This window comes from Xylocopa sonorina, chromosome 1 (assembly GCF_050948175.1).
Source record: "Xylocopa sonorina isolate GNS202 chromosome 1, iyXylSono1_principal, whole genome shotgun sequence".
Taxonomy (NCBI): domain Eukaryota; kingdom Metazoa; phylum Arthropoda; class Insecta; order Hymenoptera; family Apidae; genus Xylocopa; species Xylocopa sonorina.
In genome coordinates this window covers 16,915,577-16,941,094 of record NC_135193.1, presented here as the reverse complement: position 1 = coordinate 16,941,094, position 25,518 = coordinate 16,915,577, and the positions used below count along the sequence as shown (strand labels likewise).

At 37.9% G+C, this 25,518-nt stretch overlaps 2 protein-coding genes across 6 annotated transcripts in view; one reads left to right on the top strand and one right to left on the bottom strand.

Annotated features, from left to right (window-relative positions):
• The window catches only part of Hrb27c (Heterogeneous nuclear ribonucleoprotein at 27C), a 30,438-nt gene extending 5,564 nt beyond the window's left edge, over positions 1–24,874 (top strand). The window contains exons 6-8 of one of the 5 annotated variants that reach the window (XR_013103049.1): positions 506–706; positions 2,668–2,944; positions 23,387–24,874. Coding sequence is in view for 4 of the 5 variants with exons in the window: in XM_076909374.1 (XP_076765489.1) it covers positions 506–706; positions 2,668–2,823; positions 21,938–22,077 (497 nt within the window). In the remaining variant the exon portion in view is untranslated. Of the gene's footprint in view, positions 1–505; positions 707–2,667; positions 2,945–19,921; positions 20,615–21,937; positions 22,097–23,386 lie in introns of those variants that run through there. The other 4 variants (XM_076909397.1, XM_076909374.1, XM_076909384.1 and 1 more) reach the window with 4 other exon arrangements.
• The window catches only part of LOC143432677 (lysozyme c-1), a 242,395-nt gene that overhangs the window by 20,531 nt on the left and 196,346 nt on the right, over positions 1–25,518 (bottom strand). The window lies entirely within an intron of this gene.

Below are 25,518 nucleotides of genomic sequence, written 5' to 3'. Positions count from 1 at the left end.
TCGTCTGATAGAAGAAAATAATTTACCTACCTTTAAATCGAAGGTCTTGCAAGGTAAGCATCTTATCCTTTTCAGTTCACATTTTCCAAAAACAATTAGGAACCGTGCTCCAAGTTTATGGTTCAAAGTTCTTGTTCAGATATTGCTTAAGCGATACAATCGATGTTTATCTTCCACTATCCGATTTCAAGAAATTTTCAAGATCGTTCAGATTTTACTGGAACGCTGTCTGGTATTGGCGTGTCGTGCTTGGCACTAGATTGGTCGATCACAGATTAACTCTCTGTAACTTTGAAAAGGACATGTTCACGTACGTTGATATTTCTTATTATTGTACTCCGTTGGTATAGATATCGTTAGAAGAACGATTGGTTTACAGACCTTTTCATTGCTTCTTCAGGGGCAAATAGAATGAAGGTTACAGAGGGTTAATAGGAAAGAAAAAGAAATGCTTTAGAGAAGACGGTGGTCGGTGATACGTGTTTTGTGTGGTTAATGATCGCAGGTGGGCCGGCGGCGGCCGCTTCAGGGGGTTATGGGCCCACGGCGGGTACTGGCGGGGCTGCGGGGGGCGGGCCCGGGGGTTCTTGGAACTCCTGGAACATGCCACAGAACGGGCCACCTCCTGGGACCCAACCACCACCTCAGCCCCCTCAGCCCAACTCCTCGCAGCCTAACTCCAACTCGAACCCCTCTGGCCCGCAGGGTGAGTCTTCACGCTCAGTCAAACGAACTCTTTCCTCTTTCCACCCTTTCGCATCATCCATTTTCACCTAGTCGAACCTGGCTACAATAATTTGTCTATTGTTTTGTTTCTCTTCATTTCCCCATCCTACTTTCTCTCTCTCTCTCTCTCTATTTCTCTCTCTCTCTCTCTCTCTCTCTCTCTATTTCTCTCTCTCTCTCTCTCTCTCTCTCTCTGTCTAATCTAAAAGAAAACTTATTTTTTAAATAATATTAGCTGATCAGGGAATCTTTATTATCGCTCGTATTCGGGTGTGTTTGTATTTAGAATGATACTCAATTTTATTAACGATCGATAAGCACGCGGCGACGAGAGGTAGCATGAAAATTGTAATTTGGCGTGATACATTGAAATCATGCTTCGCTTATTAACAGTATTTTTTTATTGCGAACAATTATTGTACCGTTACGTGTCATTTTCTCCTTTGAATCGTACGAGAATGTAACGCCCGTCTAATGATACTTCTGTCTGTTAATATACAATTTGTTGGTTGTAATTGGCTTTCGGAATGCACCAAGGGGTGAGCTTTTCGTGCATTCATGGGGTCGGAAGACACGAGAAAACCGAAGAATTCAATAATGTTGTAAACGAAGGAGAAAAGCTTACTTTTATTCAATAAAATTTTTTCCCCATTTGTAAGATCCCCTCTACACTCTCCCGATTTCCTTCACATTTGCACATTCGTTAGCTCGCCTAATTATCTGGCAACTCTGACTTAAGTGTCTCTGCGCTTGTTTCCTTTTTTTTTTGCGTCTGGAATTTCGAGAGCATGTACTTACGTTTGTACAAATTATAGGTATACGTAGTTTTAATGCAGATCCAGTTAGAATTAAAAGTATTGTAAATTACGTCAAGCTGTATGTTTTCCGTTAGTATTATAGTTAAAAGTAGAGCTACGCTTAAAATATTTGTTATGCTTACGATTGTTAGATAGAATTCAGTGAATATCGTAGTTATGTAATCATCGGCATTTCGCACTTAATCATCCATTACATCACTTCTGATTTTGTATTTCGTTTTGAGGTCGATCATTCTTTGTCCTATGTAAACCAATACAAGTATTTTCTTTCTATTTTCATTGGTTGTTTTTAATACCTCCCGAAACTAGTAATTGGTCAGTGCTTGTGATACCTTTAGAATAGACCAGGTATTTGGAGTTAATTTCTCAAGCGTATCCATATCGTTCTCTTTTTCAAGTTATTATATAATGTCATTGTAAAACAAGGGGAATATAAAAGTCCTGAACATTTGAAAAAAAAACGACATGTGGCTGTAATGTAGTACAGTGCAATCCTACTCTCGCTCCTTCCATTTCCATAAAACGTCTCGTAGAATTTACGATGAATTCACACCCGTACCCAAATTCCAAGTTTCACAATTTTTTTAGATTGTGAGACTACATTTCACTTCCTGTTGTGCAATGAAAGTTTCGTTTTATAAAAAGTCACCGCCGTATGCTTGCAACAACGACAGAGATCTTAGACTCCTGGGATCAGTACAATTCTCTGCTTATTCTGTGTAATCAGTTTCTCTTCGACGCATCACGTCGCGTTTGTGAATTACTTTCATCTATGATCGTTCACGTTGCTTTTTAATCGCACGACCCTCTTGTAAACGTACTGATCTCCATATCTTGTTGCATCGAACATATCCATTTAAAAAAAAAATGATAGAAACAAGAGATATATTTTAGATACTTTTTTTTCACACAAATGCGTGCACAGTAATTTATCTTTTAAACACTTCCACGATAGGAGCTCGTCGTAAAGTAATTGGATTATCCGTTGATGGCTCGATTATCATGCGAAAAGTATCAAAAATGTATCTTTACCATGGAGAGAGCCTGTGCCCCACAGCTTATGAATAAACGAAACGGAGGTAAGTGGGGAAGTTGTATACTACAGCGAAAATCAATGTTCCAGGTGACATGTATTCACGACAAACCACCGGCTCAGGTGCACCTGGGTCCAGTAGCAGTTCAGCTAAAACTCCGGATTATACTGGGTACTCCGCATATGGTAATTACGCTGATACCAGTTATCCTCAGCGTTCGTATCAAGGAGGAGAAAGCAACCAAGGTGGGTATGCCGCCAGCGCCCCTAAACCCCAGCAAGGCTTTGATTTCAAAGAGTGGCCCACCTCATGACCATTTTAATTGACCCGTGACGGAGAGATGCGCTGAATGGCTTGGCCTTGCTCGTGGGTTATTTCATATTACATTTTTCAGATAAACATTACAACATTATTGTGCATTGATCGTGAGAATTTCCGCTTGAATCGAGGGACATTCTTTGGATCCGTTTGCACTTTAGTTTCATCTGGTTCTCGATCCGTTTCAGAGATATTTCGCCGTTTTTGATATACATTATTCTTTTCGCAGAATTTACCGTCGATTATACAACTATGTTTTAAATTTAAATATTCTAGTTGAGATCTTTATTTATTGCCATTCGAACTTTGTTTCGACAGAGGGAGAAAGAGAGAGAGAGAGAGAGGGAGAGTTTAGGGGAATTATCTTGTACAAAGAATGTCTCGATCTCGATTGTCTCGGTATATCGCTCGCGAGCGGTCGTACTCGTAATTTTTTTCTTATAATCTCTATATAGCATGCCTGGGGTAGTCTTTGATGTGTATCTCTTTGGCATTCGTAAATAGAAATGAAACGAAATGCACTTGGCAAAATTTGTGAAACGATATCACGAAGGAAACTAGTACGTTGGATTTCCCGAAGTATTGATTTCATTGATCGCTCGCGAGAACGGCTCACGATCTTGCCGGGTTTCAAAAGTATAGTAAATACAGTTGAAACCACACACGTTGAGGGAAAAATAAAACAAAAGGAATAAAAAAAATGAAAAAATAAAAAAAAAAGAAGGCAGTAAAGTAAAATAAAGTGGTTGGGATATAACGGAAAGAACACCCATGGTGCAAGCGAATTTTGTATGGCACTGGGATAGAGGGTAGGAAGCGGAACATAGAAGTATTATAAAAGTTAAACTAGATCGAATGGAATAAATGAAATATAAAGCAGTAAAAGAAAAAAGAAGAAAAACAATGAGCGAGTGTAAAGAGTAAGGAGTGCTGATCATTAATTACTTAACAGCATTTAAGCGGGGGTGAATGAGATTTCGTTTTGAGAAATTTCTTCTCAGTGGATGGCACAAATTTCGATGCTCGTTCACCTCTATATTAATACTTTTAGTGGACACACTTCGGTAATTTGAAAATAAGAATATTAAATAAAAGAAATATTATATTACGGTCTCCGGTGGAAAGTCGTCGACTGACTTGCACATTCGAGACACCCGTCCCTCCACGATCTCGTATTTATTAAAATAGTTGTTATGCTGGTTAACCGACGGAAAAAGAAAAAAACGTAACGAATAATTAATGAAATAATTAAGTAAGGTGTTCACACAGGCTGACTTATAACCTAAACTACAGAGATAGTGTAACATAAATAGATCATTTTAATATGGTGTACGTATATCTATAATTCTATGACAGCAGGGTGCAGTTTCCTTAAGCATATATTTTTTTCTCTTCTTTTTTTTTCACCTCATATCACTAGTAGTATCTTAGGCATATCGATGCCTAGTTCACCCTTCTACTTCTATTTCGCTTTTGACTTTCTTTAACTTAAGTTGTCTGGTCCTTTTCCGTTTCTACCGATTCGAAAGTGTTTGTCGTTTCTGAATGGAAAAGGACGAGAAAGGAAACGAACATGAAAGAACGTTAATGAATTTTTTAAATAAAGAATGAAACGAAAAAAGAAATTTGTATCATAAGAACACTCTGGACCGTTAGACAGGTTTCTGTACGGTCATATTGCATCAAATATGGGAGCTAGTTTATTTTTTACCTCGAATTTATAATAGTTAATTATTAGGCACGTTTAAGACTACAATTATTGTTATTATTATTATTACTTCTATGATAATTATTACTATTATACTACTATTATCATTATAAAACTTTACAGCTATTTACCACTATTTACTGTTGCGACTGCTCCTACTGCAACCATTACGATTGCACTACTATACACACTATTAATTATTACCGTCTATGATAATTACAAATATTGTACGATGATGCTTATAAGTGTTTAAATTTTAGATGATTAGAGATGAAAGAGATCAATGGTATCTAACGGATGGAGGGAGGGGTAATTTGTAATTTGTGCGGTGTACTCGGCGGGGGGCGTCGATCTGAAAAGTCTACCTGATTAAATATATGACTTAATTGTATTTACTCTGTAGGATTTACCATAGTTCTAAACAAGAAAGATTTCGGAAGAATGCTCTTAAATGCTCATGTTTATTACTGAGCGGGTCGCGTTGTGTCTTACTTTGTCAATAAGAATCGCAAGTATTACGCTAATGTAATTTTAAATTTTTTACACAAGATCACAATAATACTAATCAGTAGGTTACAATTAATGACGGAACAGCAATTTCAGTAAGCTTCCTCACTGATTGATCTCAATACAATTTAGGTAATTTTTTTCCTTTTCTGTTTCCCTTCATAGGCACCTGTATTTTTTTCTAATCGAATTGCAAGTAACTCGTTTGGGTTATGCCTAACTTCCCCTGAGCGATGAAATTTACCAGTCATTGATCGACATTCAAAATCAATTAATTCCTACGTGTACTTATTCCGCATGTCTAATCAAACTGCTCGTTACCATTTTCCGATTCGGTGTATTTAATTAACACACAGTATCGTATAGTATCGTAGAAACAGGGATACGCAAAAGTCAATGGGACGAAGAGAAAGCATTAACAAACGCGACTCGTGGAAACTTCTGGGATCAACGCAATAACACATTTACCGATTAAACTAAAGACAAAAAAGGCGAGTAGGGAGCTCAATCAAACGAAAATAAAGCCACTTTTTACACTAATTGTTATGGTAATCACACGGACATACATAACATACGTACTCTGAACAGATACACACTTAACACGTACACATTTACGCGCATAAATGAAGTAAACTAATCAAACAGAGGCCACAAGTTATTGAACATCCAAATAATAGTGAATTAATAAGATGCTAAAATAGATAAAGAAGAAAAACTAAATAAAATGAAAGCGATGACTTCGTGGTTGTTCTAAATAATACGTTATTTAATACCTACTTGAGAGGCAGAGGGAGAGATAGAGAGGGAGAGCGAGGGAGGGAGAGAAAGAGAGTGAGAGAGAGAACGGCAAATTTAAATAGAGAGAAAAGAAAGAGAGAAAAAAACCGTTTTTATCTCTATATATACGGCTGTTTTTTTAGAACTTATTTTATAAAGTAATATAAATAAAGAAACGCGTGAAACAAGAACCACTAGTATATCGATTATGATTATAATTATTACTACTAACTATTGTATTCCTTACTATTTACGATTTTTAAATAAAGTTAAAGCGTATAAATTTAAAAGATTTTTAAGTGTATGCAAAGCGTTAGGAGAAAGTGATTATTGTAACATTTGATTTATAGAACGCGTTAACGATAATTACTATGTTTGTTGGGATCGGTAAGCGAGGTAAATTAATTTATATTATAATTAACGAGTCTCAGAGGGATGATTAAATTAACTCTAGCGTGAAGGATGGGAAATACGAGGAAGAAAAATGCATAATGATGATACAAAGTTAAATGGCTGCCTTGCCGTACTTGTATATACATATATTTTAGGGTACGCTGAAAAGAGTATAAGTATTGAGATAATGAGCTAAAGTGGTAGCAATGGATTTGATTAAAAAAAAAATAATACTAATAATAATAAAAAGTAAAAAAAATACAGAAAATGATGACAAGAAAGCGGGAACTAGCGGGACTATTTGAATAATTGACGATTAATAATTATAACAGATAATATATTTATATTTAACGCAATATTATTAATATTTTTCAATACAGAGATAATGCATCTAATTAACGTAATACGTAGCAAATAGGGAAAAACTCTTTGATTCTAGCCGTTGTTACTACCTGTCGTAATCTCGTAACATTACGAATTATGACTTGCTCTCAGGGTTGTTACTGTCTTTTTTCCTCTTTTTCTTGTTATTACTTTTTATTTTCGTCTTTTTTTTCTTTTTTTTTTGTGTCCTCCCTGTGTATAAGTTTTCACTTTATTTGTAGAAACTTGAAGAATCGTTGTATTTATATTTTTAGGTCGGTTTTCTTTTCTCCTCCTTTTTTTTAACACGAGAAGGCACTGAACTCAGTATTCGAAGCAAACATTTGTAAAATGTCACGCTGAAGCGCATAGTTCTCTTAATTGTAAAATATTTATTGTTGATTCATAAAACTGAAGCACTTATTTTGTACAGAGAGATAATAATTGTACATTAAGATTTAAGTATTGAAAACCACAGACAGCTTGTAGATTTAATTCTTCGTTATTTTTAAGACACTACCAACAGGGAGAGTAAATTAAAAAAAAAGTTCGACTTTATAAACACGTTAGATATGTAATTTTTACATTTTTTACACTTTTCCACGTTTTAATATTTTTCGTTTTCTATCCGTTTTCATATTCGTTTATACAATTTAGGTGTATTCTTCGATCTGTTTCCCGTGTATTACAATAACATTTCCTCATTTCTTCATGCATTTCATCATTGTCTCTTTCACTTTCTTTTTTTTTCGGCGACGAATTTCTTGAAGGTGTAATCTATTTAGTGTTACTCATTTTTGTCTTAATTTTAATTAGGTAGCGCACGCATTAAATCTTTTTAATTTAACGAATACGCATATTAGGTTCCAAGGTAATAATAAAAAGAAAGAGTTAAGCATTCAATATTTAAAGATGAGAAACGATAAATATATTATAATTCCGGGGGCGTTACATGTCTGTTTTTAACGTTAACGCATACCTGACGTCCCGCTCACTGAAGACTGGTCATTATAATTAAATATTATACTTAAATAACTTACTATTTGTAATTGTAATCTATATACGAGAAACAATTTTTAACGATGAGTTTACCTTGTATCTTTAATCATTGTTAATGTAATTAGTTGGTATCACAACGACGTATTGGCCATTGCATTTTTACACGTCTGTATTGTATTTCGATTGACTCTTCGACACATTCGCATTTTTTTTTATCACCTCTCTTGTTTGTTATTTAAATAGGCGAGATGGACAGAGATGAAATTCGATGAATAACTATCGCATATATTTGCCACGAATTAGAGACGCGCGGAATTATACGTGAACATGTTTCCAAGTTGTAAGGAATAACGTTCGGGAAAGATCTGTTGGTCGCGAGAGTATACATTTTTGTCTTGTTCACACAGAAATCGTTTATCCCCCCCACCATTCAGAGCACAAAATTCTATCGGTGTTAAGTAACGAAAATACCACTGCCTGAGCTTGTTCGTTGTCTATCGTCGGTTTCGTTCTACGATCAGTTCGCATAACTCCAGAATTTTATTATTTTCCGATCTGTTGCCAACTGTATCTTTACCATCGCGAGGCACGAATACAAAGAGAAGAAGAAACGAATGAAACGTCGATTAAAGTTGAAATTTTTTTATCACTTGTTTGGTCACATTCGGGCGATACAGCGAGAGAAAGCTAGAGAAAGGGAAAAGTTGTCATCGGCATTAGCGCTCGTATAGTGGCAATATGATTTCGGCATCGCATGAGTAAACGTGGAGACGCGAAACGCAGCAGGATTACACGCGAACGAAACACGAAATAAAACAGTGTTAAATAGTAAGGAAGGGATTGTGTGTCATATATGTATATGCATATACAGACGTACACACATGTTGTTAATGACGCACGCGTATACAGGTACACACACCGTGGATATTCTAAATTACGTTTACAGTAGACGCAGTTAAGGTATTAAATTCTAATTCTACAAAGGATAGGACGAAGTAATTGTTGTCTTAATGAATGAAAATGAACAAAAAATGAAAAAAAAAACGAAATAAGTAATTAATAAAAGAACCTGTATAGTAGCGAAGGAAGAAACGTAGAGATTTAAAGAGGCAAAAAAAAAACGCGAACACTTCGAGGTTTACATAGGAGAAAAAAAAAAATTCTAAACGTTTATGTTAAGTGCCCTGCTATAAGTGTGAGAGAGAGAGATACTTTATGTCGACGTATATAGAATGGCTTACAGCCGAACTGTTTAACGACACTGTTGTGTGCGCAAGAAAAATCGACACGTGTACACACACCCATCGACACACATGTTCACACACCACTCCACACCACATTAAAATGCTTCAGATACGGGGACTAAGAACCGAGAAGGGAGGGATGGGAGTGAGTAAAATGAAAGGGGAGAGAAAAATTTTCTAGAGATTCTTGACGAAACCGTGAGTTCATTAGTGGATTGGAGAAACGATCGAATAGAAACGACTAAACGTAATAAGACTTTCTTCTTCCTGAAATGTTACTAGAGAGCCGTTAAGTTAAAAGAGAAAAAAAAATAGAAAAGCATACAGAGGAAAAAAGAAACGAAAGCAGACACGATAATTAAAAAAGAAAACAAGCCGTTGTATTCATTTTGCTCGAGGATAATAAGGCCGATTAACACGAGAAACGATTATTCGCTTTAGTGAATGGAATTCCTACAGTTTGGAATGCTTTGTCTCGCATTGAACGAACGAGAATCGATCAATCTACTTTTTATCATATTTTAGTGTGAAGTATAAGGTAAAATAAACGTAACGAAGAAACAAAAAACAAGTCGACGACGATGATTGTAACGATAATAAATGAAATTGTTAACTGTAATAACATGACCTGTATACTTGTAACTTTTAGCATTATATTGGTAAGATCGTGCCCCCCGTATGAGTTAAACGATTAGAATATTTGTAGTGGAACGATAGTTTACGTGAAACAAACACGAAGAAAAATAAATGAAACGATTAAACGAAAATGATATATGTTAGTAAGATTACGGTCGCATCGGCTACGTTGGTCAACGAGAAAGGAAATACGGTATGGCCTGGCCGATGTGACCACGTGAAACGGCGAAAAAAAAAACGTATCCATGTTCATCGTGTTTTATCTCAGACCTAAGGATACATTTAAGGATCTTTACGCTCGCACGCTTTCTGTCCATCTTATTCCCAGTGCCCCGGATTAGAAAACTCTCTGTACGGAGAGGGGTGTTCGACGGTTCGAACATGTTAAAAAAAAAAAAAAATGAATAAACGTACTAGAAATTACAAACAAAAAAAATGAAGGAACTTTTCAGTCGAAGGAAGGCGGTGTCTTTTCCGAGTTATTAACGCGGACAAAGTCGAACACCCCGCTGTCAGCACAGTAGCAGTAGATAATGTACCAGGCCAAAGCGCATTGTCTCTACTCTTAAGGTATCCCTTAAGGAAGAGTCGAAATTAGATGTAGAATCAAGAGAGAGGCGAAAGAAGTAGAAAAAAAAAACAGGATAAGATAAAGAGAGAGAGGAAGGAAATGGATAATTATATAGAAGGAATAAGCACGCAAGAAATTAAGAGCGAAAAATATTAGAGAGAAAGAGAGAGAGAGAGAGGGAGAGAGTGAGATTTTTGTCGCGATGAACATTATAATATTATGCGCGTTTACTGATAGTAATGATTTAATGAACGATGATTGATTATTATTATTATAATTACTACTATTACAGACAGAGAGAGAGAGTGAGAGGGAGAGAGAGAGACAAGGAGATGTTGAGAGAAAACATATGTTTACATATTATTTTGTATATATATACGTATATATACTCTATATATATGTGTATATATATTTCAAATATATATATATACATATATGCTATCTATATTATTCATTGCAACATATATGTATGTACACGCACTCGTATGTCTGCTCGTGTAAATGTATACCTTTAAAAAGCAGAAGGAGAAAAATATATCGATGTAGGGGCGTACGTATTTTTTTTTTTAAAGGTATGTACATTTTGCATGCACGATCATTCGTGCACGCGTGATGTCGACATATTTAATGTCTATGTATACCACATATATACACTTTCGTACACATCACAAGTTTGCTTTGACTTTTTCGTTTTTTTTCTTTTTTTTTTAACTGTTTCTTTTTTCTCGATGATCAGGGGGTGTAAAAAGTGAAGTATAGGGAGCGGAGAAATAGATATCGTTGAGACTAAGTTCTGTCGATCGGTAATCGAAGTTAGCGATTCGCGATAAGAAGGAGGAGAACTTAGTAATCGCGAATAAAAAAAACACAAGGGAAGGGAAATGGACGGAGAGAAAGAGAGAGAAATAGCGCGACAGGTAGAGAGTGAAAGGAAAGTGTACGAATGAGATAGAGGATAATTAGTTGTACTAATTGGGGAGGCAGGTATTGTAGTAGGTTCCCGTTATTATATACAGAGTAAATTGCAATTAGACACTGGACCTTCACTTCTTTTCTGTACAGATACATTTAATCGATTTCTACGTCGACGTTTTAACGATAGCTTAGCTTTTAATTAATTCGATACTAAACTATTTCTTGGAGACTGAACGTAGTCTTACCTCCCTAAATGGTATTTAAATGTATGGTACGCACTGTTCAACCAATATTGTCCAGCCGGATACGAAACCGGTTAATAAACTGATTCGCGTTAGTCGACTTGATTTCGTTTTACTAACGATATTCGATGTATAGTGCTCGAAGACAACGTATATATGTGTATGTATACATCTGTAAAATTGTCTACAGATACGTGGGAATTATTAATTTCGCATGCTTCGTTCGCAGCTGCTAAACAAAAATTGGATAAATGCCACGTGCATGTAGAGATCCTTGTAGACTTCTTCTATTCGCTGGTTTCCATTATTGCTACATATTTAGTATTGCTGTCGCTATCACTTTTTAATCTACAGTAGCCACTGCTCCAGCTATCACTATCGCACACTTTTGCTATTATCGTTACTTTTATTACTATTATTATTACCACTATTAATTTTCTTACGATTCATCATCACATTTTGCAATATTTTAATCGTTTCGGTAACTGTTTCTTATGCTTTTCTCATACTTCTATCCGCGCGCCAGGGGTTAAACGACTTTGAGCATTGAAACTGTTAAATATACCATAATGGTGGCTGATCAAACGGAATTTGCAAGAGCGTCGTCACATTTGCAGTCGCGACCGTTTCGCGTGATGGTCACTTTCGTCCGAACGTACTATTTACTTCGATAAGTCGAGTTGTTAGCAGACAGTGGGATCGAGACAAAGTAAGAAGGAGAAAGATGAGGGTGTGTCAGGGAAAGCTGCTAACAATCTCTTTAATTTACCACACTTTGGATACAATTTATTCTCGGGCATCATCACTTAGGGTACACTGATAGAGTTAAAAGAACGCAGACGAAAACGAGACGCGATCTAGAAGGGGAGCCGATAAGATGTTTTTTAATCGTTTGTAAGAATTTCTCAAATAATATATACCTCAGCGTAATTAACGAACCGCGATTGTCAACGAGGCGTCAGATGCTTCTTCTTTGTTCCTGAAGTTCCGAAAATGTGCCGGTCCTTTCGCAATAAGTCCTTCGCTCGTTAGCTCGATTTCTACTTTACGACTCTATACACGCATCTATACACGCGTTACATACTTGAAAAAAAAAACGGTATTATTCCTCTAAACGTAATAAATGGATTATTAATCGCTAAGGGATTAAATGTTTTTCACGTTACAATTAAGCACGCGCGTTCTCATCCATTCGATACCCCGTTTCTACTTCCGCGATCGGTGGTTTATTGGGAGTAAAAGGAATGAAAAGCCGTGGAACGATTATCGAGCAGCCTGTAGGAGTTTTGCGCGGTCGAACGTTCAATAGGTCGACGAATTCAACGGTACAACGTCCATTTCTCAGATCCACACGGTTTACTTTCTTCTTCAACTCCATTTCGGGACGAGCCACACGCGTAGTGTCCGAGAGGTGTCAACGGTGTTACGGGTTACGGATCCAGACGGGACGTTTCAGACTGAAAACTCGTAAACGATTAAGACGTATCCCCCCCCGCTCTGATTTTCCATAAGCATAATTTGCCAAACCGGACGTTCGCGCGGCAAATTGTTTAAAACGGCGACGGGAATCCTGTACTGGGTAGCTCACGTTTTAGACCGTTCTCTTCTTAAGTAAGTCAGCCTCTAAGCAAATTCGGGACCCGAAAGTAACGTTTTCCAATTAAGTACTAGTTAATTGTAATCGTAATTATTCCTAGAGATACCGGGGGACGGGCAGAAATACAACCTAAGAAACTGACTGAACCGAGAGCTGTTGATAATTAGGGGGCGCAAACGGTGGGCGGCGTAGAGTTTTTCAGTAATGAAAGAACCATTAACGAAGCCTTAAACAAAAAATAAACGGTACTTTTACTCTTTGTATAGAATCTACTGGTTAATATATTTAGACGGTACGTCCATGATCGAAGGGAGAGAGAGAGAGAGAGAGAAAGAGAGAAAGATACAAAACTTGTTAGATTGTTATTACCGATATTAATCGATTAATTAATTAATTAATTAAGGGATTTAAATGTAAATGGTTAATTGCCGAATCAAACAAGCGACCGTTCTCGGGTTGGTACGCATGGACGCGGGTCTATCTTTCTATCAAGCTAAATTCCTGTCGGGATAAGTTCACTCTTGCATTTAGAATTCGCCACGGTGAATATCGCCACGACGAACGTGACTGTCCCTGCGACCGAAATCATCGTAACAATATAGAGTTGGACGAACGAGCTCGCAAATGTGACGACGACAACGGGGATATATTTTTTCCTTTTATCGTAGCTATACGTGTATACATATATGCAATTGATTGAACAGGTCGCGAACAGAGAAAGAGAAGAGCAACGCGATGTAACAGAGACTATTTCGGAGATTTGTACACAGGCAAGCGTCTCGCTTGACGAACTTACCTAGAAGATCGTTTTATCCTCATTAGAGACACGAGATATATAAGTATATATCTGTATACCAGTTCGACTATTAAATCGGTATACACGACGGTACGATACAAGATTCGAGAGACACGAATAGTATTTACGAGTCCTGTATGCGCATGCACTAATCCTTTTACCATAGAGTTAACGTATAACGTATTTACGCGCGTACGTAGAGGGAAGAGGAATCGCGTATATAACTGTAACTGTAAAAATCGATGAGAAGTCAGGGCCGGCTGGTGGTTGGAACGAATTTTCGATAACTCTTCACGTTTATCGTATATAGTCCGTATTTAAGATTTCGTCGTTTTGTTCGTTAAGATGTTCGTTTTTGGTAATTTTATATCTCGAGTCACGACTGAACCTCGAAACGGTGTAAATTAGTAGTACGCGAAAGATCGAAACGAATGAAGGAAATCACTTTGCTCGTTCCAAGCATGTCGTGGTTGAAACGGTCCTAAGAAGACTGACGCTCTCGGACACATAGAAAAGCAAAGATAAGAACACTAAATGGAGAATAACGTACGTTAAACGAGCTGTACAGCAAAATATTTGTCGTATCGTATATAATGGATCCTGTGAGTTCTAATTTTTCACGTTTCAAACGAAAAGATAGAGGCACGATGCTCTTTGCTTGTTTAAATTCGTCACGTACATTTTCGCTGAGCAAAATACGTCCAACGACCACTGCCCTTTAAAAGGAAAACAGTTTAAGCAAAGAGAAGACCCTTTTTTTGCGTAGCGTAAAGTCGACCCTTCGATTGGTCAAAGAGGCAATGGTTCGTGTAAGAAAAGGAACGGTAGAATGCGAAAAAGAACGATACGAAGAACGAAACGATACAAAAAAGTTATGAATCTAACGTACTTTAACTGTATGAAAGCGCCTCTGCTTTTTCTCCTGCGGATAGCATATTGATTTGGAAATATTGCCGTGCCACTTTAGGCTTAGGGTTATAAACGCGGTGAAACGAATGGTTGAAAAAAAGTGGGCGTCGACGAAACTATTAAAGGTAAAAGAAGTGTCAAAGTACTGCTACGATTTATCTAAACGATCTACTATTTACGACTAGTAACACGTAAACGAGGTACTGTACCGTTGTTGTTATTATTTCCTATTTTCTAATTAATTAACCATCGCAGATTACGAGCAATGGCTTTACTATTTTCTTGGATAAATATCTATATCTACAGCTTCTCGAGCCGCGAGTAACAGCATAGCTTAAGTTTAGAGAAAGGTGGATAAAGAGAGAAGCGCGTTGCGTTCGATCGAATAATCCGACAGTGAGAATGAAATGGAGGGAGAAAGGATTGGCGGGGAAAGAGTGTTGAGAACGGAGGGTGTGCAAGTGTGAAAGGCAATTTAATTGACGTTACGTGAGAAAACGGGGAATGAACGGGTGAACGAACGGATGAGAGCGAATCGTTTCAAGAGAAGGGCAAGCGTGGGTAAAACGGAAATACGAGGAAGACGGGCTGCAGTTAATGTAAAAAAAAAAAAAAAAAAAAATAGGAAAGACGGACGGACAGATAGATAAATAAGCGTAGTAACCAATTTAAACAGAGAATTATTATATTTAATGCGCGCGGGGTGTTGACGACCGGTATCTCGCGGCCATAGAATCTCCTCGAAATACAAATTAGAAGTGGAAATCGCCGTTTTTAAGATTATTCTCGACTATCACGTTTATTATTATATTACATAATAGTTGAAGGCTGTCTAACGTTTAACGGTCTAGTTTACTCGATAAAGGATTAAAGGAAAAACTTGTTACCTCCGCCTAAGGGTAGATTGTACGAATCGACGGGACAAAAAAAATGATTAGACAAAAATCGTTAGCTGGTTAAGAGCGACTTGAAAATAAGATAAAGATAATTAACGAAGTAGAATTTCACGGGTCGGGGGGTTGATCAGTAAGTACTCGAAAGTACACCAAAAGTGCTACCAGGTGGAATGGGAATCGATCGTTTCGTTCGAACGATAAGAAATCGTCGTATATAATAGTCCTAAGAGAGAACGGATATTTATTTGCAATGTTTCCTTCAATTCCCTCAGACGAGAACTATGTTCGGTTCGGACAAGTTCCTTTTCGTTAACATTTTCTTCAGTGGTCGGTTTTTCGTTTGTCGTTGTTATCGTAATCGTTGATTCGCCGTTCCTTCGTTTCACTTGGGTATCGTTTTCGAATGTTACACAGCGTTTCGATGAAACGGCAGGCTCTTAGAACGTGTCTTAAAAAGTCGCACGGCCTCTGACGGTCGTGCGATTCTAGTAATCGTAAAACGGAGAGAAAGGACAAAGGGTGTCGATGGAGAAAGTGAGTAATGCGAATGGTGGGAGCGCGTGAGAGACGAGAGAGTGAATGTGGATATCTGAACGACGTTGTTAGGTAAATCGATATAATTATTGATTAAGGGATAAGTTGTGTACAAATGTATTATAAATTAACGATTATCCGCAGAGTACCTTAAACGCAGAAAGATGAGAGAAAACGAAAACGAAGCTCACCTTGACTTAAACACACACGCAGACACATACATACAATATTGCGTAGAATTTTCTCAAATCCTCCCCACCTCCCCGTTTTTATACGGTTGAACCTTTTCGGACGAGGTCGCGGAACGATTTCCAGGCCGTGCTTTTTACGGGGACGAAGCATGCGTAGGATCAATAATTAAGGTATCGATTAATTATCTAATTAATTAATTAAAGCGTATAAACTCGACATAAGAGACCGTTGCTTAGGGAAGTATTTTAAAATAGAGCGAAACGAAGATATTTTTAATGAAACAAAACAAAATGCCAACCATTGTGTTCTCGTGAGAATCATAATTGTTCCGTAATTCTTAAGTGAAAAGAAACAAAAGAAACGCGTATCTAAGTCGTTGATTAGTCGTTGTAATTTTAATTATTTCGTTAGAAAGCAAGGTGTAATAAATGGGCGTGCGAAAGGTTAAAGAGGAGAGAAAGGAAGAAATGGTAAAGACGAGCATGAATCGCTGTGACTGTAAGGAGAAGAGTGACACTGAATGACTAGAGGTAAATGATTGTCGGAAAGTTTCATGTATAAGAGAGTGAGTAAGAGAGAGAGGGAGAGAGTTAGACGGGCGTGAATGAGATTTGTACGTAAGTCGAAGTCGGCATAATTCCGAAAGGAGAGCGTGTAGAGATAAATTTTCAACGTTCAAACGACAGAAACCCACAGTAACGCTGACACGATTTTTCTAGTAATACAAGGAAATATACTTTGTACGCGTTTCTGCGCCGTTTGGCGTCGATCCAGGTTTAAGATTTGCCAAATCTTTAATAAGTAAACGAAAAATAAAAAAAGTAACAAGATAAAAAACATGCGAGACAATGTAAAAGTTTATTAAGCTGCATTACGTATATAGTGCATAGGAAGTACTTGCATTAAAAGAATTATAGCTAAACCGTTAGTGCTTAAAATACGACGATGTGATGAAAGTGTCAACGCAATATTTCCAAATCGTATAAAAGAAGACCCTGACCACCATTGGAATTTTAGTTAGAGACCTCTTCTATCTTCTTGATTAACGAAGTTGTTGCAACAATTTTGTAATACATTCGGCCAACCAGAACACGGAAGTGACATTAGAAAAATTCTGTTTTCCTCCCCATTCAGATTAATTCTTAACGATATACTACTTGTGATTGTTTGTCGATTACTTTGTGATTTTCTTCACGAATTGGTGTTCGATCGTAAATTTCTTTCTCTGGTGACGTATACATATATATCTGTGAAAGGAAACGCGAAAGACACACGGTGAGCGAGGGAAGGGAGAAAGGGACAGAGACTAACGAAAAGTTCGAAGAGTAGTTTAATAGCGGACTAAAGATCGTTATCTAATTTTAGCACCATTAGTTTATCATATAAGAGTGGAGGAGTGATTGGTGTAGGAAGAGGGTCGAATGTTGTCGCGTGTGGATTCTTGGATCGATTGAGGACAGTCTGTAGGCATAGGTAGTTCCGTAATATTCCGTAATAATGACGGAACACGGTTAGAAACGAGGGGAGTACAGATACGCAACGATGTCCCTTGCCGCTAGTGTGATTTACAATGCTGAGCCAGAGAAAAACAAATGTCAGCCATCTAAATCCCGCTGTTTGCTTGACAAAATTGGGCACGATATTATAAGAGAGAGTGTAGATGAGGCGAGGAAATGAGATGAGCAAAAAGATAGATGAACAGGTTGGCTGGGTAATGAAGGGGAGCGGAAAATAGTTAGAAGATTGGGGAGGTGCGTATGCATGAATGAATTCTTTCATTGATGAGAGGGAGGAAGGGAGTCCCTCGTGTTTGGTGTTTAAATATTTTCCGCGTTCTGTCTGGATGAAAGGAGGACGTCTAATGAGAACGGGAGGTTCGTTAAATCGCGATGTCAAAGTGTCAGGATGGTCTAATTGGGGAGGGCAGAATTTCTATTCTTGGATTGGTTTCTTTATTTTCCTTCAATGAAACACCCACTTTATATAATATACAACCTACCCGCTCTCCTCACTCCCAAAATGACACATAAAACAGTACCACTACTATTGCTACTGTACCGTTACTACTATTACTACTACTACTACTACTACTACTACTGCTACTACTATACTGTAATTACTACTATTATTATGATTATTATTAATTAATTATTATTAATTATTGTCATTATTATTACTACTATTATTATTCATCAAATACACACATACACATATATATATATATATAAATATATATATTAATATACTTAACGGTGTTTCTAGTGGATTAATTAATTAATTGATACTTAAAAGATATTATATATTATATATTAATAATATTAATATAACACAATTATAATGATGATATATATATAATTATATATAAATATATATATATAATGATATAATGAATGATAAGTTGATAATTATTATGATGATATAATGATAATATAGAGAGAAAGAGTAGATCATTATTCGTAAAGTACATACTGGTATAGATTATGAGGATGATTAAATAGAAAATGCTATTGATGAAAAAAGAAAACAAATGGATCTTATCAATCGAATCCATACAATCTTCTCCCTTCGTTTAAAATTAATGTTCGTATTAAGTAGCTAATTTTATTAAAAGTTGAGAGACTTAAAACACTGCACGGTTAATGCTGTCGTTGTTTGATGTTCAGTACCGTTTAAATAATCGCGAAATAATTGCATAAGAGGAATGTATGCAACTCTAGTGAATCAGTTTCTTTTTTTTTTCTAAATCGTTGAAAAGATCTGATAAAAAATATTGTTTGTGCATGGATGGGCGTACGATTGGTAGCGAGCATGCGAGTGCGCGTGAAGAAAAAATTTCTTTTTCGCCTAATTGCTTCGGTAGCCACGCCTTCCTGCGGTTCGCTCAAACAGTTGGTCGATAATTTTAGACTAGTTCCTTCTACTTTCTTTTTGTCGCTTCTGTTTTGCAGTTAGCTTGGCGAGCAAAACATTTTTTATGTCATTTCGTTCGCGAGAGCGTCACGTGAAACTTTGGTTGCTGGTTCCTCTTCGGCTTTAACTTAATTTCTATTACGTGAGAGTACTTTTCATTACAATTATTTACGGTCTCGAAGCGGACACGAATGGTTTTATTGTCTACGATTGAACTACACAGAGGTGGTCCACTGTTTCATCAAAAGAAAAACTCTTCTTCTTATTCTTTTTTTTTCTTTTACATCATTGCTGGAACGGTGAAGACCGAGCTTCTTATTGGTGCAGTGTTTTATGCGCGTCCCAACATATTCACCACACCACCTCGAAACTGAGATAGAACGTACGCTCCCTCGATTAAACACGATGAAACTGTAATTCATGATTCCTGTGGGAATTTCATGAAATTGTAATATGCGAAAGCAGCTCAGGTTCGAGGTAATTTGGTGGTACAAGGTACTTTAGGGGCTAGCCATTTTTAATCGATGCTTAACGAGGTTTCAATTGGCAATCATCGACCGTAGTAGAATACACAAGAATCTATGAAATTTAAATAGCTCGCCCCTTCAGTATTCTTTCATTCGTTTTAATAGTTTTTCTTTACATAGTTAGACACTCTTCGTTTTTAAATTTAAGAAAGCACAAGTAGTTTTTAACATCGTGGTATACGAGCCCATGAAATTTTTATTCATATTCTCGCCTGTTAGCTAGGTCGCTATGAACCCGTATTTTCACGCCTGGCGGAGGGCGGTCAGGGTCCGCCCACACCACCTAATTTCCTCCTTTATTTCCCGCAGACAATACCCCGATCCCAAAGTTCAAAAACACCGAAACTGGAAGCCCGACATTTATTCCGAATGGAGACGCAGCCCCAGGTCCCCAACGATTCTCCTTGACCCAGCATACAAATTATCATCCATATAGGCGCTAAGAAAATATCGAAACGACCTACCAAAGACGTAGATCAACCATCTAGGTTCATGCGAAAAAAAAAAACGAAAAGAAAGAAAAAGAAAACGAAAACAAAAGGGAGAATCTTTCGTGAATAGAGAAGAGAGAGGTTGGCGGCGCTGTGATGGAGGAATGGGGGTGTCAGGTGTAACGAAAAGCGATGATAGATTTCGATGGAAGCGTCCTCGATCGCTTCCGAAGGTGGCCATCATCCTCTTTGCTTCCCTATGCCCTGAATATTCACATATCCACGTTTTGATATACTATTAAGGGAAAATTGCTTTTATAGTGATCACTTTTTAGTCTTCCAGTCGGACGATTATTCGTAAATAGCCCGTAAGACGACTTATCTATTAAGGATTTATATAAGTTACGTGCAAGTGACGGTGTGCAAGCATGCGTCCTTTTAAAAATTAAGACTACTTAAGGCCCTACCGCTTAGATCCGTCATTAGGTTAACGCTTGTAATAAATTTTATCGCAGGACCTTTTTAGATGCGTAACGTCTAAGTTGTACCTCTGTTCTGTTTTTCTTGCTATTCCGTTTTTAATTTATACCCGTATCAATTCTAGTGGAACAAAAAAAGTGAATGGAATCATGGGGTCGATATAGTTTACAGATCTATTTAACGAGGTAGAGTGTTAACGAAGCTTAAATTGAAGTTTAGTACAGAGGTTCTTAATTACATTTACATGGATTTATACAAGAGTGTGGTTCTTTTTAAGATTAGGCAATGTTACGTCCGTATCTGTGTCAAGTTCGAATCGTGGTAAACTTAATTAATCTGCCTGTCCGTCCGTTGCATCGGCCTGTCATTCGAACCGGAAACGTGCCCTCTAAAATCCGTGCTCGTGTGTAGCAACCCGAAACTCCCAAGAGTCTCCGGTTAAAATCGCTCGTGAACTTCCCTTATTAACCTTGAAGTTGCTCGACGCTCGCGATACGTAGCACTAAGTACTTTTACGCTAATTATTAAGGCCGCGGTATAGAAGGTATAAATTTTGTACAGAAAATTGTAAGGGAGAGAGAGAGAGAGTGAGGGTGAGAAAGAGAGTTGGACGAGAAAAAAAAAATATGAGAGCATAGTATAACTTCTTGGTACGTTCATCTCGTACGTTTTAAGTCGCCGTGTGTTTAATGGATAAGCACTACACCACTAAGGTGATTAAGGACGTAATATAAGCTTTTCCTACTTGCACGTTACGAGACATCTTTGATATGATTTATTTCTTTGGCTACGCGCGATCTCGTTCGTACTCGTTTCATTCGTTGAAACCATCCACTCACGCAAATTTTACACGACCACGTATTCGCGGAGCTTCGTCAAGATTTCCGCTCGCGAATCGATCTTCCAGCGTAGCACAACCTCGTTTTACATTATTTATATCGTTTCGCTTACCTTAAACTCCATACGAGCGGCGACTATACACTCTGCTCGATCGAATTCAATTAACCCCACACGGTTCGAGCCTCGATTCTTTCCATTAACGCGCGGCCTCTTCTTTGATCAGCAGTTCCATTTCGTCCCGGTGATCTGAAAATTCTCCTTCATCGCAGCGTGGCCTCGAAATCTCCCGCAGTTCCGCTCGATACCCGTGCGAAACTCCATCCACTCGATAATCGAAGAGGTTGATCGATTTTGCACACGCACACGTTGTATTTTAAAATACACTGGGAATGACCGTAAAAATAAATCTTGGACCGCGTCCCAGCGTCAACCTCTTCGATCATTCCCGTGTACAGCAACGCGTCGATGACCATCGTTCGCTCGCGAGGTTTACGCCAACACACTCTCTCCCTGAACGCGTCCCTGGGCCGCGACCTGGCACACAGTACTACGTTCTTTTATACGATTCTAACAGGCACCGAATACGGACCTTCGAGACTAGGGAACGTTCCTGCTGCACCAGGAACCAACAACAACTACAGCGGCGGTGGTCCCCAAAGGGGTTACACGGGAACCTCGTCCAGCTCCAACAATTACCATCCCTATCGCCGCTAGAAAAATGGATAACAGACGAACCGAGCCCTCGCCGGTTCGCGCGAGGTTTCGCTTCTTCCCTTCTTCTTAATCATCGATCGGTCGGTCGTGTACCACGTCCGCATACTATTCGACCGTCTGCGTGTGCGTGTGCATGTGTGCATGGATGTATGGATCCGCGAAACGGGAGTTACTACGGAGCAAGAGACGAAGATGATTTTTGTACGTCCCTTTTTATCGCGAGTGGTTCGAGAGCAACGGTAGTACGAGTGACGATATACGAGGTATATTTCTCCGTGCGAGCGTACGGGAAAGCGAAGCGATCAACTCTTTTGCTTTCGTCCCCCTCCCGCCCAACTCCATCCCCTTTTTCGTCAAGTTCATTTCGAAGAGCAATGAACAAAAAGTTCCACGGGTAGATCGCGAAGGATTTTCTACTCGGAGAAGAGTTTCGGAAAGAGGAACGCCGTACTGACCGAAGGATGGAACTTCCTGGAAGTCGCTGGGAAGGGTCATTAAGAGGAGGAAGACGTACCAGCGAGGAAAAATCAAGGACCAATTTTTCTACACGCTCAGCGAATGCCAGCCACGAGTATGACTCGAAGGATCGTTATTTTACATAGTATTAGTTTGTCTAACATAGAGTCTAATACGTTTCTCTTAATACGGAGAAAGCTTGCAGACCGATAGGGACTTTTTTTTCCGTTGAGGTAAAAATCGTCGTATTAATTTTCTTTTGGAAAGGAAATTCGCGCGTGGAAACTTCGGTCAGATCAACAGATATAGTTCACTGTTGATTTCGCGAATCAGAAGAGAATGGGCAATAAAATGCGACGCTGTATCCGAAGGATATTTTTAAACGTTAAGGATAAGTATCGACGTGATAGTCGATAGTTTGATCGTCCATCGCGAGAAGCGCGGGTAGTGCAACCCTTGTAGATTTAAGATTTTTATATATCTAAGTCTTCGACTTACGTCTAGCGACAGAAAGCAATCAAGTACTTCAGAAACGTTACTTATCGATTCTTTGGCGCTGTTCTCTTTTTCATTTCCCCCCCTTTTTATTTAGTTAGGCACGCAAGAGACTTAAAAATACATATATACATATATATATAGAAAAGTATATAATTTGAATCAGCGCTAAAATCGTACTTCACCATGAATCATTCGATGAACAAACATGAACGGAAAATAATGTTTGATTTTTTTCTCCTTTTAATTTAGTAGTCGCGTTCGATGACCAACAAAAAAAAAAAAACAAAAAAAACAAAATTCGTTTCAAAAATCGACAAAAAACCTAATTCTTTGTTTTTTTCAATTTCTGCCGTAGGAAGTTTCTTTCCTAGACGTCCTGTTAATTTTTCTGACTGGATGACGCGAGGCTTGTGGACTTGAGGTAAAAAAAAACCGGTAACGCGCGATTAGCCGCGGTCACCGCTTATCGGGCCGCGATAATTACGGGGTACTTTCCATATTAATTTAAATAATCAAACTGGTCCTTTGTCCTTAATTGAATCTTTTGTCTCCCTTTTTTCTTTCTTGTTTTCTTTCTTTTTTTTTCTTTTCCTTTGCGTTATACACCTGTACTTTTTTTCTATTTGTCGTGTCTGTCATGTACTATTTTGTGTATCATTTAGATCCCTTTTCTATCTTTTGCTTGGAGAATTCCGCCTCCGGGTATAAATATATATATATGTACTATATAATACATCGAACGAACAAAACACGATCTGTTCTGTGCGTAACGTTGACATAAATACACTGTAACGAGAACGATCCCAACCCCCCGTAGCTATCAGTTCAAAGAGGTCTCGAGATACGATTCGCGACAGTGTCATCGTCTATCGGGGTTGGGAGCAAGCAGATGTAAAGAAGAAAGAGTATATTTTTTTTCACGGTTCGAGAACAGGAGGAAGAAGGCAGCACGAAAGGGGCAAACGAGTTCAAATTATTCGCAAAATATTGCTCTGCCACTCGTTTTATACGAGCTTCGTCCACGTTTAGGGTAATATGTAATTTAAACGAATTTAAGCAGACGTTAATATTTACGTAAGCGCAGTGAACGATGAATAATTGTAATTTATTAATTGTACACGTCCGCGAGACAAGCTGTATTCGAACGTATATTTTTATGCACCCAAACGGTTGCTACGATAAACAAATAACTATGGAAACACGAATGTGAACGTTTTTCTCGATACGTCAGTATTTCTTTGAAATATACTGGAAGCGAGCGAGGGAGAGAGAGAGAGAGAGAGAGAGAGAGAGAGAGAGAGAGAAAGAAAGAGAGAGAGAGAGAGAGAGAGGACACAGCATCGCACTTTTTGTATTTGTCGTACGTGTTTGCGATGGAATGTGACACACGGTTAGTTTTTCATATACTGGCGTTCGAGCGGAAACAAAGGAATAAATGGAAAGCAAATGAAAAAAATAGCGAATAGTATTTCACGAAGGCGTGAATCAATGAAGCCTCATGATACAGTGACGCTCGTCGTGACGATGTTGATAATAATTAGTTCTCGATAGCGATTAATTGTAATGTTAAGGGTTAAGAAATTCTGCGCGAATTTATTTGTACAATTCATAATACAACTATAGCAATTGCCGTTGACGGCACTCGGGCCCCGTTTCTATCATCGCCGTTGATAAACATTATTGATTACTAATGATGTAATAATAATGATGATGATAGATATCGTTCATATTTTGTTATATATATTGCGAGGGTGGAAGCAACAAAAAAAAAATGCATTCTTTTATAGCATAGAAGCAAATGAATATTCCGTATAGATTAATAAACATTCACATTTTAATAGATTACTCTGTTTAGGGTTCATCTCCTGATCCTTATTCTGCACAACAATCCTTCTGTTCACCGTTTGCTCTTTCAAGCCGTCCAGCGAGATCATTGGTCCAGGGAACGCAGAGGTAAGGATTTCCGTTGATATATAAATATCTTTTTCTAGGATTCACCAGGTATATTGAAATGAGTAGTCGCAAAAATTTGTCCAGATGGCATAAATTTATTACATTGAAATCAAGTGTGTAAGTTGTTAGAACTATATATTTCAATGTTTAAGTTTATTCAGACATACAAATTAAATTTCCTCTCTTTTTCTTCTTCCTCTAATCAGTAATTCTATTGAGCACGTTAATGTCGCCGATGATTAAACGGGAAACGATTATTTAAAAATACCTATAGACCTTCGATTACGCGTTTATTTAATTGTACATAATACTCGGATATGTAGATTGTCTTCCTCAAATTGTACGACGCTCGAAAGCTTCGAAACGCGTGTTTTTCTTCTTTTTTTCTCTCGCGTAACCTCTATCACTTTCTTTTTATCACATCGAAAGCCCTGTAAAACTTTACCCCGTCTTTGCGCTTACTCTAAAGCTTAACCTTTTGCGCTCGAATGGCGGCTCTCACTCGCCACGATGTTTTGCGTGACAACTCGAGCG